Raw genomic sequence first — 16,993 nt, 5'->3', positions numbered from 1 at the left:
AAAAAAATAAAGGTCTATAGTAAACTATGACAAGAGCAGCATATGATGGAAAATAGATGGTGACAACAATAGTGATGGCGATGGCAGATAGTGAAGGTAGGTGAGAGCAAGCGACAAGCAACAACAAACAAGAAAGCAAGCAGGCAGGGCAATGCAATGTAGGGAAAAAAATGAGGGGAAGATAAAGGACAAGATGTATACAAGTTTTTAAGAACCAAGTGTATTGCACAAGAGTCGTGTTGATAATGTATTTAGAATGTTTTAGAGAGAGACACAAAAATAGCTAGAAGGAATGTGCACATACATACCAAACACACACATACACACACATACACACAAAACACACACATACATACAAAACACACACATACACACACATACATACAAAATACACACATACACATACATACATACAAAACACACACATACACATACATACAAAACACACACATACACACAAGAGAGTATAGAGAAGAAGAAAGAACTTCTACACAAAACAAAACTGTGTCTCACTTGTATAGAAGAGAAGGAGGAGATAAGTAATTTTTTCTCACTACATTCTAAACACTGTAACTACAATAAATGTTATGGAGAGTGCCGGTCTCAACAGAAATGCTCTCAACACAAAAAAAGACTTTTCTACAAAAATCGGTCCGAAATCGGTCCCGAGCAGTGCCGTCTTCAGAACATCTCGGTGAATCGACGGAGCCAACGAGGCAGCCAACGAGGCAACACAGGATCCATCATACACTTGTGTTACGAAGGTTCTGAAACTCCGAGTAGTAAGGCCGTGTCTTTGAGTTGCTGCAGCTCTGCTGTGATGGACTGGATTGTGTGCATGACATCGGGGATGGAGACTTTCAACCTTGTGTGGCGTGAGGGTTAAGCTGATTTGTCGGTATTTTTGTAAAAGTTACGGAATTGATTCCCAGAATGATATTTATGCCACCCGTTGATAGCAATGCATTGATTCCGCGTTGTCCCTACTATCTGCGATGTCCCTTCTCAACGAAATTGTCTATTTCGGATTTCGGTGGAACTTAATTTAGATAGTTCTAAAATAATTCCGACACAAATGGCTTAACCCTCACGCCACACAAGGTCGGCTCCTTCAACGGGTTCAGTGTTGCATGTCGAAATCCTCCATTCCTGATGTCGTTGGATCCATAAGTGTTGATCGCAGTAGCCTATATGAGCTTGGAGGCGGTGCTGTTGTTGATTTCTTTCAGAATGAGGGTGGAGGGTGTTGTTGACTCCGTCTTGAAATTGTGTTCGAAGGTGTGGCAGCACCGTTCTGTCTATCTTTTTAGGCTTCTTTTTTGCCTTTACGGGTTTCTTTCTCTGCAGTTTGAAGCTAGTGATTCATTGTATTAACTTTCAGAAAAAGCTATGAAAAGATGATGGGTCTGTTCATTATGTGGGTTTACAACAAAATCTGAAGCCCCAGCTTTATTTAAATGTGACGTTGGAATTTGCCGCGAACGAAAATTGTTGTAGAGATCGAAGTTTGGGCTGTTCGCAATGTTATCCCGAAGCATGTTCGGCTTCGAGACGCGGAGACTGGGCTCCACAGACTCGTTGAATCTTATGTCACTTCTAGGAATAATGACGCTCGCACGAAGCTTCATTCCTCTAGAGATAGAATATGCCATTCGCCAGTTCTGGACCCTGCTTCAGCGGTTTGGAAATTCTTTTTGCATCTTCCGTATTTATGAGCAAAAAAAAAAAACTGCACGGAGAATGATCTCTACAGGGTAGTGGAAACATATTTGCAGGCCTCTGGACTGTGCAAAACAGCCGATCAATTGGTCTTAACAACGCCATGTACGAATGAGAAAGACATCAATTTTAAGCTCACTGGTATGCAATCGCCGTCCCCTCGCAGTAAATCACTTACCAGATTTTTGTCCTGCAAAAAATTGTGCTGGGTTTGGGGTTTTGGGTTTGGCATGACGGGGATTGTCCCTTGTGCGCAGGTGCAGAAAGCGTTGAAGACAACTTTGAGGGTGTTACTGTCTGGTGGTCACGGTCCGCGTCTTCTGAAAACGCAACCCGCGGAACGAAGCGTGGAAGAGGAACTTTCTTAAGAAGAGGGGGACGAAATGGCAATGAATCGCTGCGTTTTTTGGACCCATCGGGCCATACAGATGCAAGAGGGTCATCAGACACGATGAAGTTCGATTTGAAGATGCGTAAGAAGGACAAACAGTTTGTGTCGACGGATTATCTAGACCATGTCCTGTCAGTGGCCGCGGATTTCAAGCACCAGCAACGGGACATCAACCTGTTTGGTATACAGTGCGGCAGGTGGAAGGGCCAATCGTTCAAGCATCCTTCCACTTTCGATACCCTCGCCATGAAGCCAGAGCTGAAGGCTGAAGTGAAAGCGGACCTGGACGCATTTCAAAACAGTGAGAAGTATTTTCGCCGGGTTGGACGGCCCTGGAAACGCGGCTATCTCTTGTATGGACCTCCTGGCACTGGAAAGTCAAGCATGATTGCCGCTATAGCCAATTACCTGAAATACGACGTGTATGATTTAGAGCTTACCGAGGTATGCTATCTCCAGCGAATTGAATAGAGCGAATGTCGATATAGACTCCAGATCTTCTGTAATCCTCCACCTCTGTGTACAACGTATTTGTGGATGGATGCCAATTAAAACATGTACTCACTGTGATCAATTTGCATTGATTAATTTCGGAACTTGACGAAGTGAGAGGGTGTTTTGTGATGCAGGTTCAGAGTAATGACGCCCTGAAGCGGCTGCTCCGGGACACTAAGAGCAGGTCTATTATTGTCATTGAGGATATTGATTGCTCGCTCGACCTTGCAGGAAAGCGCGACACAGAACCTAATTCTAGTCGATCGGAGGGTGTAAGGTGGCGCATGAGAGGGGGCAGAAGCGGGGGCAGAAGCGGGGGCAGAGGCAGGGGCAGAGGCAGCGGTTCGGGGCCTAGAAACGTAACTCTATCTGGTCTCCTTAACTCCACAGATGGATTGTGGTCTTGCTGCACTGACGAGCGTATCATCATGTTTACTACCAACTACGTCGAGAAGCTCGACCAGGCCTTGATCCGCCCCGGTCGAATGGACATGCACATTCACATGTCCTACTGCAACTTTGAATCTATAAAATCACTTGCATACACGTACTTGTCCATCGAGAGCCATCCTTTCTACGACACCATAAGAAATCTACTAAACGAAGGTATCCTCATCACTCCAGCTCAAGTGACGGAGCATTTGTATGCAAATCGAAGTGATCCGACTGCTGCAATGCAGTCTATCACAGCGGAGCTGGAGCAACTCAACGACACGGCCTTACGACCCGGAGTCTCAGAACCTTCGTGACACAAGTGTATGATGGATCCTGTGTTGCCTTGTCTGCCTCGTTGGCTCCGTGATCCAAGATCATCTAGTTGCAAAAATTATCAATAAAATGATTTTTTGTTATTTATGATTTTGGAGAATGTTAAATATACCCATCATTTTAGCAAATTTACCCATCCTATTTTAACCATTATTAAAAACATGAGGATACCCAGCCTTCGCTTTCTCCATTCCCTCCGTTTCCTCAGTTCCCAATTCCTACTCCAACCCCCAATTTCCACTCAGAGGTTTGGTATTGCACCTTCTAGTGTAATACCACAACACCTTTGAGCAATTTGGAGTCCTTTCTTTTATTAATTGACAACTTCATACTACAACAAAATGCTGATCAAAATTGATTGCTGCAAAAATTAAAATGAGATCTAAATATACTCAAAGACGTCTTATTGACCAAACAAAATAACCACAAGTGCAAATCCCCAAAAATGATAGGTTTCAATAACATGAAAGATTTATAGCAAACAAATGCAAGACATCAAGCCATGTGGTTATAACCAAAACGATTGTCACTATTGAGAATACAAACTACCATACCACATTTTCAAAAAGGCAAGGTTCTATATCCATCCCTCTTGGATTTTGTGCTTCCTTCGCTTTTGAAACGTGAGATGCTTGATTACAATGTTGTACCTTTAACTACCTCCATAAAGCTCCATTGCCTTGTTCTTCCTCCACATGACAAATTTCACGCCTCTATTCTTATTATTTACTAGCTTTTGCAATAGTTTGTAAGTGGAATCCATGAGGTGTATTTTGATGGTTGATGAACATATTGTTATATTTGTATTTTTATATTTGCATCTCAAATAGATCGTGTTTATTTTTTGGATACTTATATACTATAAATAGAAGAGGAATTAAAAAGACGTTGACAAGAATGAAGGCTTTAAGCTTGTATTGATATTTAGTCTTAACTATGAGGTACATAACAATGTTCTACATAATCTCCAAAATGTAATAAGTTTGCAAGACATGTATCTTTTTTTGCAATGCAAGTTTTTTATATGTGTACCATATAGTTTGCTTGTTTTATAAGATACTTATGTATGGTTAACTTGTTGATTAAGTTTCCATGCTTTCAATCAATTACAATCACATGTTAAGTCAAAGTAATATCCAAGCAGCTTCTAAAAATCTTCTTTAGAAATTATTATAAATAAATTTTATTTTTTCTTGCTTTTACTTAATTATAAAAGAAAATTTTAAAGTAAATATGATTATCTGTGAGAAAGACAAGCTTTGCAATATTACTCATGAAAAAAGATTCTTTAAAAAATCAATTACAAGCAATGCAACGGGTGGTTTGTATCTTCTACAATGTTCTTGCATAGGCTCTAGTACCAAATTACTAAAGTATGATCATTGATTCACTAGTGATTCCAAATGAAGTAATTGTTTGTATTAATAATACTTAGTAGATTTCTTTTGTATCTATATACATTAACCACTTGAATTAAGACGACATTTATCTCTAAGTTCCTTTGTAGGATTCAATCATGAAAATATTCTATTTATAGTATAAAGCATCCAATAATTGAACACAATCTTTTCTAGCTGGAAGAATAAAGATGCACATTAGTAACAATGCATTAACCAACAAACAAAACACACCTCAAAGATTCCACTCACAAACCATTGCAAAAGATAATAAATGATAAAAATGGAGGTGTAGAATTTGTCATGTAGAAGAAGAGTGAGGCCATTTGTTTATGATGAGGATCTTCATGAATTTGTCAACATTCTTAAGATAGAAATTTTATGGATCACCAACATCAACCATGGGAGCACTACTTCTATATCTATGGAAGAAGTCCAGAGTCTATATCAAAAAGTTGTACAGTTGAGGGAAACAAGTCAATTAGCCTCACAACCAAATTCAAGGGATCCTACTTCTACAAGCTCAAGGGATGCAAGAATTAGTATGCCCAAAAAGTTTGATGGAACAAGAGCAAAATTTTGAGAGTTTTAACAACAAGTTTACTTCTACTCAAAGTTACATCTTTTCCAATATATAGATGGATTTACTCAAGTCGGCTTTATAAAAGCACTTCTATCTAAAAGTATTCTTTCTTGATTTGTACCTTTGATGGAAAAGGATTCATGACTCCTTTATGATTTAAATTCATTCTTAGAAGTGTTTACTGCAACATTCAAAGAAAGTCATTGAAAACGAGTAGTAGAGACTAAATTCTTATCTTTACGACAAAGATCACGATCAGCCACCATATATGCTGCTGATTTCCAAAACCTCGCTTACAATATGGACTGGAATGATAAAGCACTTATTAATCAATTTTGATATGGATTGAAGAATAGCATTAAAGATTTTTTATTAATAATGCCAAAAGTAGAATCTTTAAATTAATTTATTGCTCAAGCCATTAAATACAACAATCAATTATTTGAAACGCGTGAAGAACAAAGACTTGGCTAGAGAGGAACAAGTCAAGTAATGGCAGCAACTTCTAAGTTTTTTGAAACATATTTATCAAGGCCGAGACAAATGTAAATTGATATGATATATTTTAAACCTCTCACAAAACAGAAAAAGACTCGACGTTGCCAAAAGGATTTGTGTTTATATTATGGAGAAGTTAAGCACACTACTCAATATTATCTAAAGAAATAACACAATTACAAAATGAGGAGCATAATTTCCAAAGAAGATAATCTGTCAAAAAATGAGTTTTTCTAGCTACAATAGAGACAATGTGATTGGAATCATGTGCAATATCTAGTAAAATTTATATTCTCTTCTCGGATCCCTCATTTTGTTTTACAATAGATATGTATTTAGGATCTAAAAATCACAAAGTCTTTGCCTTATTAGATTGAGGAGTCTCAGCTTGTTTTATAGACGAATATTTTGTCAAAAATCAAAAAATATCTTTAATCAAGAAAACTAAACCCGTACATATAGAAGTCATAGATAGTAGTTTCTTCTCTTCAAGAAATGTTATACATGAGACTGTTCTTTTAGATGTAGTAATTAAATATTATAAAAATGTGATAGTATTTAATATAATAAGAACTTCTATCAATTCAATTATTTTAGGATTATCATGGCTAAAAAAAATTTATCCTAAAATAGATTGAATTTTTGATAATCTTAACTTTTCTAGTAGTATAATTTAAGATCACATTAGAAAAGTAGAAGAACATAAGTCTAGTACATTCAAACCTTTACTAATAGATGCGAGAGCTTTAATTCATGTTGTAAAAGAAGGATCATCTTTTATTATATATGCTACACCCATTTCTAATAGAGGAAACATGTCAAGTGGTCCTTCTAACCAATATCAAAAATTCAAAGATATTTTTGAAAAAAAAAGAATAGACATATTCTTTGTATTAAATTGACCTTATGATTGTTCAATTGATTTGCAAGAAGGAGTTGAACCACCATTCAGACCAATCTATAGCTTATCGTAGACTGAGTTGGTTGCATTAAAAGAATATATTGATGAGAACTTGGCAAAGAACTTCATATGCCATTCTAAATTTCCAGTTGGTGCTCCTATCTTATTTGTAAAGAAGAAAGACAGATCTCTAAGTATGTGTGTGGATTATCGAGGACTCAATAAGATCATAATTAAAAATAGGTATCATTTGCCTTTGATATCAGGACTTCTTGACTAACTCAATTAAGCAAAGATCTATACCAAAATAGATTTACAATTTAAACCTTATCAAAAAAGGGGATGAATGGAAGACTACTTTTTGAACTAAATATAGATATTTTGAATGTAATGTCATGTCTTTTGGACTCACAAATGCACTAATCGCTTTTCAACATCTTATGAATGATGGTTTTTGTGAGTTTCTAGATAATTTTGTCCTTTGATATTTAGATGACATTCTAATCTACTCTAAGAAGACGGAAGAATATAAACACCATGTTCGTTGCGTATTACAAAAACTTAGAGATGGAGGATTATATGACAAATTAAAAAAGTATGTATTTTATATTACTCAAGTTGACTTTTTAGAATACATCATTTCCAACAAAAGCCTTATGATGGATTTTAAGAAGGTCCAAACTATTATAGATTGAAAGATTTCAAGAATAATATAAGATATGCAATTCTTTTTGAACTTTGCTAATTACTACCAAATCTTCATTAAGAACTTTTTTCAAGTTGAAGGTCCACTTATATGATTGACTTATAAAGACAAATTTGAGAGGAATAAAGAAGCAAAAGTATCATTTGATGCTTTAAAGAAGAAATTTACTTTTGTATCAATCTTATATTGTGTCGACTTTTCTAAGACATTTTTTATGGAAACAGATGCATTAGACTTTATTATGGGTGTTGTAGCTTTCCATTCTAGAAAATTTTTAGCATCCGAGATTAATTATGTGATCTATATCAAAGAGCACCTTGCAATCATGGATTCATTTCAAGAATGGCATCATTATCTAGAAAGCACCTCAAGTCCAGTCATCATGTATATAGATCATAAGAACCTTAAGTACTTCATGTCAACACATGTTTTGAATAGTCGTTAAGCTTGTTGGAGCATGTCTTTATTTAGATTCAATTTTAAGTTTACTTATCAACTCAAAATACAATAAGGTCTACCAGACGTCCTTTTTAGACATTCTTATTTTACACCAAAAGAAAGAGATGTAACTTTTGATCAACAAAGAATGATTCTCTTGAAGTCCGAGCATTTTTATCTTTGAGTAATAAAATCAACATTGACTATTAATTCAATCTTTATTAAGCAAATTCAATCAAGTATGTCCTCTGATCCTCTTGTTCATGATATTAAGAATACTTCTTCTAAGTACTATGACACTTCAAAGTTTGAATTCAAAAACAACCTACTATATTTCAAAGTTTACCTATATATTCCAAAAGGCAAGGCATGATTACGTGTCCTTCAAACTTCTCATGATTTTTCAGCCCCCAAATATTTTGGATATAATAAGACTTTGGAGCTAATATCAAGAGATTTTTAGTGGTCTCAAATGTGGAAGGCAATCAAAGACTTTGTACAATCATGTGATATTTATTCAAGATCCTAAACTCCTCGCCATCGACCTTATGGACTTTTTCAACCATTACCAATTCCAGAATAATCATGGTCTTTTGTTTCTATGGATTTTAATCCAAATCTTTCAAGTTCAAGTTTATATGACTCTATATTTATAATTATAGATTGCTTTACTAAAATAATATATTTTTTACCATGTATAAAATCTATTTCAGGTGAAGAAATAATTAAGCTTTTCATTGACAATATCTATCGCTATTATGGATTACCAAATGATATTATATCAGATAGGGGATTCAATTGTATCAAGACTTTGGAAAATCCTATTCAAGATTCTAAAAGTACATATAAAGCTTTCTTTGGCTTTTCATCCTCAAATTGATAGGCAAACAAAACTGGTGAATTAAGTTTTGGAGCAGTATTTGAGGTGTACCATCAACTATCATCAAGATGATTGAACAACTCTTTTGTCATTGGCAGAGTTTGCATATAATAATTTGGTACATTCTTTTAATCAACAAACATCTTTCTTTATCAATTATGGTTATCATCCATGACTTGGTACTTTTGACTTTTCAAAAGTTGATAATCTTGTGGCGGAAGATTTAGCAAATCGTTGGTTAGAGTTACATGTAACAATGAAGATATAATTAAAAAAAAAAAACTCAAGAATGAAAAAAGACCAATGTGGATGCCTATTGCAAGTAATAACCTTAATTCAACATAGGTGATAAGATATGGTTACTTTGTCACAATATCAAGACTATCCGTCTTTGTGATAAGTTAGACTATTGTAGGCTATCACCTTTTCCTATTTGTGAACAAATCAATCATGTTACTTATCAATTACATCTATTGGAGTCTATGGAATTTCACTCTGTATTTCATATGTCCCTTCTTAAGCCGTATAAGACAGTGAATATCTTAGGAAGAAGACAAATGCCACATTCTTTTATAGAAGTAAATAATAATCAAGAGTTTGAAGTGGAAGAAGTCTTAGACTCAAGGCAGTGCCAAAATATGTTGAAATATCTTATTCATTGGTACAAATATGATATTAGTGAATGTACATGGGAGCTATTAAAAAATCTTGCAAATACAATAAAGAAAGTTGATGCCTTTCATCCACAAAATCTACCAAAACCAAGATGAAGAATAACAAATCTTTGTTATAAAAGAAATAAGATCAAAAGAAGATAACATTCTATCTTTTATCTTTATTTGTAGCTTCTGTGTATTTGTAACACAAAAGAGATGGAGAACTAACAACCAACAGATTCAACTCAAGAGCTTTGATTTGAGGACTTATCAAACAAGATATTGTGATAGTTACAACCTTCAAGATGATAAAATCGAGATGAAGATTCTGAAGAATAACATGTCCTTCCTCGAATAGATGGCAAGCTACAATGTGTTTAGTATTACGACCTTGGAAGAAACTTTCAATGTTTTGTGATTTTATTAGGGATAGAAATAACTTCTACTAGTGTTCTAAATGTTTTATTTGAAAGAAGTTACAAAGGCCTGAATAACAAGCAAATAATACGATAATCTTCTTGTCTTGGTATGAGATACTATCGATGGCTGAGATGGCCTATCAACCATCTTCAAAGAGAGCAAAGATTAGAGTATATTGCAAATATCAATTGCCGCATCTTGGACTTCGTTAACATATCAAGATTACTCTTTATAGAACTTGTGCCCAGAAAGAGGTGGTGATATCATCGATGTATACATTTACTTCAATAGTTACTTATATAATTAACTAGAAGTATGTGAATCTAGATTAATTACAAAAAGTCTTCTACAAAAGCTTCTTAAAAACTTTTGTACATGCGATTTTGACTTTAGATGTATTTGTAGGTTAGAAACTAGGCCAACAAGTTAATTCCATATAGTAGCTTATGAAACAAACGCTATGTGGCACATAATTAAAATAACATATCTTGCAAGTTCAGACATGTGGCTAACAAAGTCAACATATATTCGAGGTCCTATATAATATCGCCATGTAGCTCTTAGTTAAAGAGTATATATAGAGGTAAAAATGAAGCCTTCCCCACACTTGACAAGGCGTCTTTAGATTTTAGTATTATTCTAGGACTTTCTCATCTTCTTCTCTTTAGAAATAGCAATTCTATTTCAATTGTGTAATATCTCTCAGTGACAAACTGTTCTTTTCAGTGACACAAGAGTGTAAAAAAGAATATTCTTAAAATTTACTATTATAGTTACTATATTTGATCAATAAGGCATGTATTTGAGTATATTTAAATTTCATTTTAATTTTTGCAGTAATAAATTTTGATCAACATTTTGTTATAGTATGAAGTTGTCAATTAATAAAAGAAAGGACTCCAAATTATTCAAAGGTGTTGTGATATTGCACCAAAAGGTGTGTGTCAATAAGGAATGCACAATTGTGTTATTGCATCTTATTCACAATTGCTTCAAAGAAACATTGAAATCATTCATTGCTCGCTCTAACATGAAAAATACAACCAATTATTCCATTGATATTGACAAGAAAAAACATGTATACTTTCATTCAAATTGCTTAAGTTAGTGGTGGTTTAGAGTTTGTTGTGGATGATTAATTACTTTGGTCAACCAATTGTTTAGTTATTGTAGGTATATTGAAACCACATGAAATACATATCCACTTTAAACTAGAAAATTACTCAACCTAATAATCTATTGTGCTTATAATAAATGCCTTGATTCATAACATCGAGAATTTGGTATTGGGCCTTCACAAAAACAATTTGGAAGGCATGATCCATATATTTCTCAAAGAATCTTGTCTCCCCTCTTTTTCTCCACCATTCCTTTGTTATAGCTTTATCACACCATGTGGTCAAACACACAAGTTTGTATCAACCTTCTTGCTTTGCAATACAAAACTTCTAAGTGGAAACTAGGGATTGGAGTAAGAATTGGGAATGGAGGGATCAGACTGTGCAAAGGTTGGGAATCATCATGTTTTTCATAATGATTAAAATAAGATGGATAAATTTACTAAAATGATGGATATATTTAACATTCTTCAAAATCATAAATAACAAACAATCATTTTATTGATAATCTTTGCAATTAGATGATCATGGATATTCATTATATGAATGTTTTTTTAATTTTTTATTCATCTCTTTTTATATACACCACCAAATAGTTAAAATTATTTTATCTAACTATCTTGTAATTACTTTTAGATAATGAGTGCAAAATATGTATTAACATCTAATTATTATTATTATTATTATTATTAAAGTAACTTAAAGCTACTATTAATTCTATACTATTAATCTTTGTATTGTAAAATTTTTATGTTTATGTTGTAGATTTTCCTTTTATTTTGGTTTAAAAAAAAATTCACAAGTGAAAATTTCATATTATATTATGTTCAGTGTATTAAAATTTCTGTGAAAAACAAGGTTTTCAAGGATGCTTACTCATTCTTAATGTTGATGAAGTTGGTCAATATGAAAGTTACAATGACATGATCCATTTGAAAAACCACACAAGAGAAAGGATTATGTAAATAAATTAGTAAATAAACAAATAAATATAAAGAACACGTCAACTTAAAGTTTCCAAAGACATGCAAGAAGCCAAAGCCAGGGGTTGTGTGCCCCAGGGGGCGGGAGCCGCGGCAAGACAATGCTGCACCAAGGCCCTTTCACTTGGCAGCCAGCGCTGCCGAGCCGAGCGACGTCGGGTGGGACGCCACAAGGCGCGGGCAGCCAGGATCCGGGCAGAGATGAAAGAAACCAAACCACTCACTGCGCAAGCATGGCGAACGAACGAACGAGCGTCTGACCGAGTCGGCAACGGATCGCAACGCAATGGAAGGAAGGAAGGCAAGGCGCTCTCTCTCGTCTTCCCTCTTGTGTGCTGCTCCGGGAACTAATTGAGTGTGTGGGGAGCGCTAGGGCTTGCGAAGCAGGGGACATCATCATCGCAGCCAATTGTGTGTTCTGTTGTGGTTCTAGAGGTGGGGATCCATCATCGGCGGTCGCAGATTGTTGCGTGCGTCCGCGTCCGAGCTCGGGGGTTTTGGATCGGCACACCATGAAGATCTCCGTGAAGACTCTGAAGGGGAACCACTTTGATCTGCACGTCGCGGAAGACGAGCTGGTAAACATGGCTTGCGGTGTGGGCTACGTTCTCTCTGACGCTTCCCGCGTCTGTGGTGGAATAGCTAGAGCTAGTTGGGGCGTCGGGTGCTTGTGGATGCGTGGGTGCGAGGGGCTGCTTCGAGCTTGAACTGGGATATTGTCGTAGCCTTTTGTGTTCCAAATTGTTGGTCGTTTCAGTACTTCTGGCATCTATGTTGGTGCGTCCTGCATAGTGCATGGTGTTAGTGTGTGGAGCGTGTTGTGCTACTCGTGTGCGCGATGATGCAGTTCATCACGGCATTAAAGGGCCCAGGACGGGGTTAGCATAGAGGTGTGGGATTATGGCTAGGGCGGTCGTGAGCGGGCTGCTCTCTTTTGCGTGCACTCTGGTTTGATCGCAGAAGATGTGGTTGTTGGACTGCTGCTGATTCGTGCATGATCGCGCACATCCGGTTTTTGTTTCCCACGAGGGCGCGTGGGTTTGAAATTCCAGGGGGTTGTTCGTGTAGAACAGGGGAGCGAGAGCATGTGGTATTGTTCTGGGTGTGTGATTTGGAGCGCGTGTGACAAGCTAGGGTAAGGAGAGATTTCTGGACAGCTAGTTAGTAACGTGTACAAGCATTGCAGACGTGGGCGAGGTAGCTCCGCGGCTGATGAATCCCCACGTAATGCGCGGTCTGGTTGAATGAATGCCCATGATTTGGGCGATTAGTCGAAAATATTTGCTATGCATCCAGGTTTTGGGACATGGCTGGCGCTGATGAAATCTGGATGATGTTCGAGTGCCTTTGTAGTAATTTCCCAGTAACCTGCGTTGTCGTAGGCTGGTTTTGGTAGTAGTCTGTGCGTGCGTGTGCGTGTGCGTGTGTGAGCGTGCAAGGATGGGGAGGATTGATTGCGAGGGTGATGTGGTGCATGAAGTGCGAGATGATGTGTGTGGCATACAGGTCAGCTCCGTGAAGAGGAAGATAGAAGAGTTGCAAGGAAAGGATGCCTTCCCTTGCGCGCAGCAACTTCTCATTCATCAAGGGAAAGTTCTGAAAGACGAGACAACCATGGCTGATAACAAGGTGGCAGAGAATGGCTTCCTCGTTGTGATGTTGACAAAGGTAAGGCTTCGTTGCTGGCGTGGGTAATCTATTGGGTCCAGTTGCAGGTGGGTTGTGCAGTTCGTGGCGCCCGGCGGTGGCTTTGCGGAATGTATGTGATCGTGCATTTGGTTAGACGAATGGGTTTTGCGTGTGAGACTGGGAGTAGGAGCCAGGGGCAGAAGGAATTGTGATGCGCAAGCGGATTGCACGATGTCGGAATTTTGAATCAGCGCGGCATATGTGTTTTTTTGGCAGACGAAAGCAACACCGGCACCAGCAGGTGGCGCACCCGCGTCGTCGTCGGGACCTGTCCAGGTATTGTGTAGTTGAGGCGCGGCTGAATTGGGTCCATATTTGGAAGCGATTTGCAGGGAGTAGTGGCGCGTGGAGGGTGAGGAAGACAGTTGCTAGCAGCAGTAGCAAGCGGGTGTGCCGGATGCGGCTAGTGTTGTTGCTGATTGATGTGATTCAGTTATTTGATTTTCCGGTGACCAGGCTCCTGCAGCACCCGCTCCAGCTCCAGCTCCAGCTCCTGCATCAACGTCCACGCCAGCGCCAGCGGCACCTGCTCCGGCTCCGGCTGCGGTGGCAGCAACCCCGGGTGCAGGAGCTCCAGCGTGAGTAATAACCCCCTTGAGGGATGATGACGAGTAGCGAAGGAGGTGCTGTAGAGCAAGGCTTGTGAGATGAGGCCAGAACGAGAGCTATTGTGGTTGTTAGTGCAGCGATGAAACCGAGAGAATGGGATACTTGTGCCGCCTTGATTGTGCAAATGTGTGGCGTGGGAGTGCAACTACTTGATGAGTGCGGGGGCTCAGTAGTGCTAAGGTGTTGGAGTCGGCAATTGGGGGAGGGTGGTGGCTGGAGGTGTTGTTGATTTAGCGGAGGGTTGCGCTGTGCAGAGGCACGGGAGATGGATATGGTCAGGCTGCATCAAACCTTGTCGCAGGGTCTGCTCTTGAGTCAACAGTGCAGCAAATTATGGACATGGGGGGAGGAACGTGGGATCGCGACACTGTTCTACGCGCATTGCGAGCTGCTTTCAACAACCCCGAGAGAGCCGTGGAGTATCTTTACTCTGTAAGCTTCTCCTTCCGCGAGAGAGGGTGTGCAGTGAGGGTGTGAGATAAGGTTGCGAATGATGAAGTGAGCATGCGTGACAGTGGAGGGTTCAGGATGGTTGGTATGATATTTCAGGAGCACGTTGTGTTTTTGCAATGTTCTTGAACAGGTCATTGTTTCGGGATGGAGATGTGACGATCGGTATGTGAAAATGAGGTTGAGTGACCGTGGAAGAGCAGACGCGTAAAACGGTATGTGATGATGCATGGAGGGGGAAGATCGAGATGGAGAGCAGTGGAGGTGTGGGACGTGCCGTTCTAATTGTGGTACGGTTGGTATGGGTGCTGTGCAGGGGATACCTGAAGCTGCGGAAGTTCCAGCTCCTGTAGCGCGCGGTCCTCCTGCGGGCGGAGCACCTGTCGCGGCGGCGCCAGCAGGCCCTGGTGCCGCAGGCGCAGCGGCAGTAGCAGCGAATCCTCAAGGACCAAATGCCGCCCCTCTGGATCTGTTTCCTCAGGTACAATGTGGGTGAGATTTCATAGGACTGGTGTGGCGTATAAGGTGGAGATGGTAGTAGAGGTGCCACGTGGACTGTGAGGTTAGGTACAATGAAAGGACTAGTTGAATGCAGCCTTGGCATAGGCACCGGTTTATCAAGAGCGAGTGTACGTGAGTGCAGGCGTTTGTTTCGATGGAGGGCTGTGCTGGACTACTTTGCGACCTGACGGTGCGAGCCTGAAAAGAGATGAGTTGTTTTGTTGGACAGGGCATGCCGGGCGCAGGCGGAGGAGGTGCTGGGTTAGGAGCATTGGATTTTCTGCGGAACAACCCACAGGTTCTTTCTCTCGAGACCTATGAACTTGGATGTGTATGGTGGGGGTTTTGTAACGCGCATGTCCTGCGGCGAATGGTTGTGTGGGTGGTGCTGGTGTTTTGTGCCAGTCAATACTGTCGGTGTAGTGGATCGCAATGAGTGTAGGGCATGCTTTGTCGCTGATGTGATTCCGTTTGTGAATGACGGCAGTTTCAAGCGTTGAGGACCATGGTGCAAGCCAACCCTCAGATTTTGCAGGTGAGTGCAGCATGATTCGAGCATGTTGGGACGGACAGAGCATGTGGTTGGGAGTAGCCAATTGTGGATGGCGTGGTCTGTTGGTGGAGGTTTGGTTGGCGATAGCGTTTGTCAGTGAAGGGTGAGGTGCGCATGTGTTCTTACATGCTTTTGTTGACGAACTGCGACAGCCTATGTTACAAGAACTGGGGAAACAAAATCCCGCTCTGCTGCGGCTGATTAATGAAAACCAGGCGGAGTTTTTGCGGCTGATCAATGAGGCGGGCGCTGAAGGCGCGGAAGGAGGGTAAGTGCAGCCCCCATTGTGGTTTTGGTATCCGTGGCATGGCCGCGGTGCGAGGGTGGTGAGGATGTGTCGGTGGTATGCGGCTGGGGAGGCGCAGGGTGTTGCGGGACGCACCGCTCACGTCATAGGTAGTGATTGTGTGAGGTGGTAGTGTGAAAAAGCTGCGGAGAACGTCGCTGACACAAGGGACAATGCGGCCCGGAATTTTGTAGGGATGCTGTGGGGCGGCTGGCAGGAGGATATCCGCAGTCTGTGAACGTGACCCCTGAAGAGAGAGAGTCCATTGAACGGGTAAGTGTGTGGACGTGATCGTAAGACGTGGCTGTTGGCAGTGATGTGTATTTTGTGGTTTGGTGTGGATAGCGACGTGGAGTGGAGGTAAGTGTAGTGGCGGCAGGTGTTTGAAAGTTTGGGGGAACCTGGTGCATGTGAAGAAGTAGAGCATGGGTGGATTGCAATGGTGCTGAAGACAGTTTGTGTTGGCTGAGCAGTTGGAGGCCATGGGATTCAATCGAGCGCTTGTAATCGAGGCATTCCTTGCGTGCGATAAGAACGAGCAATTAGCTGCGAACTACCTCCTAGAACACGCAAATGATGAGGATTTGTAGCTGTAGGATGGCACTGGGTCGTGACTGTAAATTTGTTGTGTCACTTTGCAGGAGGAGTTGTCGTGCGTTCCACGTGTGAATTGTAAAAGTAGAGGCGTTGGGCTGTGGGTACATGAAACAATACCAGGCTGTAGAGATCATGTTGAGTTGGCTGTGGTGTTGGATGGTTGGAATCCGCGTCGCCAGTGGTGGTGTGTAACAGAGTCGTTTGTTCAAATTATTTAGATCGACGCAATCACTACCCCTCCTGCATGTGAGCAATAGCAACGTCCAGGAAGCGAATTTTTCGTGGTCGCTTTTCGCGGACCCAGTGCATCTGTAGTGGTGAATAAAAGATATATATATATATATATATATATATA

The 16,993-nt window shown here is 39.9% G+C and overlaps 2 protein-coding genes across 2 annotated transcripts; both read left to right on the top strand.

Moving 5' to 3' along the window:
* The first annotated feature begins 1,223 nt into the window (after window positions 1-1,223).
* Window positions 1,224-3,460, top strand: LOC112274004 (AAA-ATPase At4g25835). Its single transcript, XM_090245961.1, has 4 exons — window positions 1,224-1,757; window positions 1,798-1,808; window positions 1,977-2,554; window positions 2,740-3,460. Exons 1-4 carry the CDS (start codon window positions 1,522-1,524, stop codon window positions 3,352-3,354), a joined length of 1,440 nt encoding a protein of 479 aa, XP_090102087.1. The 5' UTR covers window positions 1,224-1,521; the 3' UTR covers window positions 3,355-3,460.
* Window positions 3,461-12,295: 8,835 nt separating this feature from the next.
* On the top strand, window positions 12,296-16,866 carry LOC112274407 (ubiquitin receptor RAD23c). Its single transcript, XM_024503874.3, has 11 exons — window positions 12,296-12,531; window positions 13,460-13,621; window positions 13,859-13,918; window positions 14,099-14,220; window positions 14,506-14,683; window positions 15,018-15,182; window positions 15,432-15,500; window positions 15,690-15,737; window positions 15,908-16,023; window positions 16,236-16,314; window positions 16,515-16,866. Exons 1-11 carry the CDS (start codon window positions 12,466-12,468, stop codon window positions 16,629-16,631), a joined length of 1,182 nt encoding a protein of 393 aa, XP_024359642.1. The 5' UTR covers window positions 12,296-12,465; the 3' UTR covers window positions 16,632-16,866.
* Window positions 16,867-16,993: the final 127 nt, after the last annotated feature.

The sequence above is a fragment of the Physcomitrium patens genome, chromosome 21, assembly GCF_059467195.1.
Source record: "Physcomitrium patens ecotype Gransden chromosome 21, ASM5946719v1, whole genome shotgun sequence".
In the NCBI taxonomy this organism is placed as follows: domain Eukaryota; kingdom Viridiplantae; phylum Streptophyta; class Bryopsida; order Funariales; family Funariaceae; genus Physcomitrium; species Physcomitrium patens.
The sequence above is the reverse complement of the archived record's forward strand: the minus strand, read 5'-3'. Positions and strand labels throughout refer to the sequence as shown.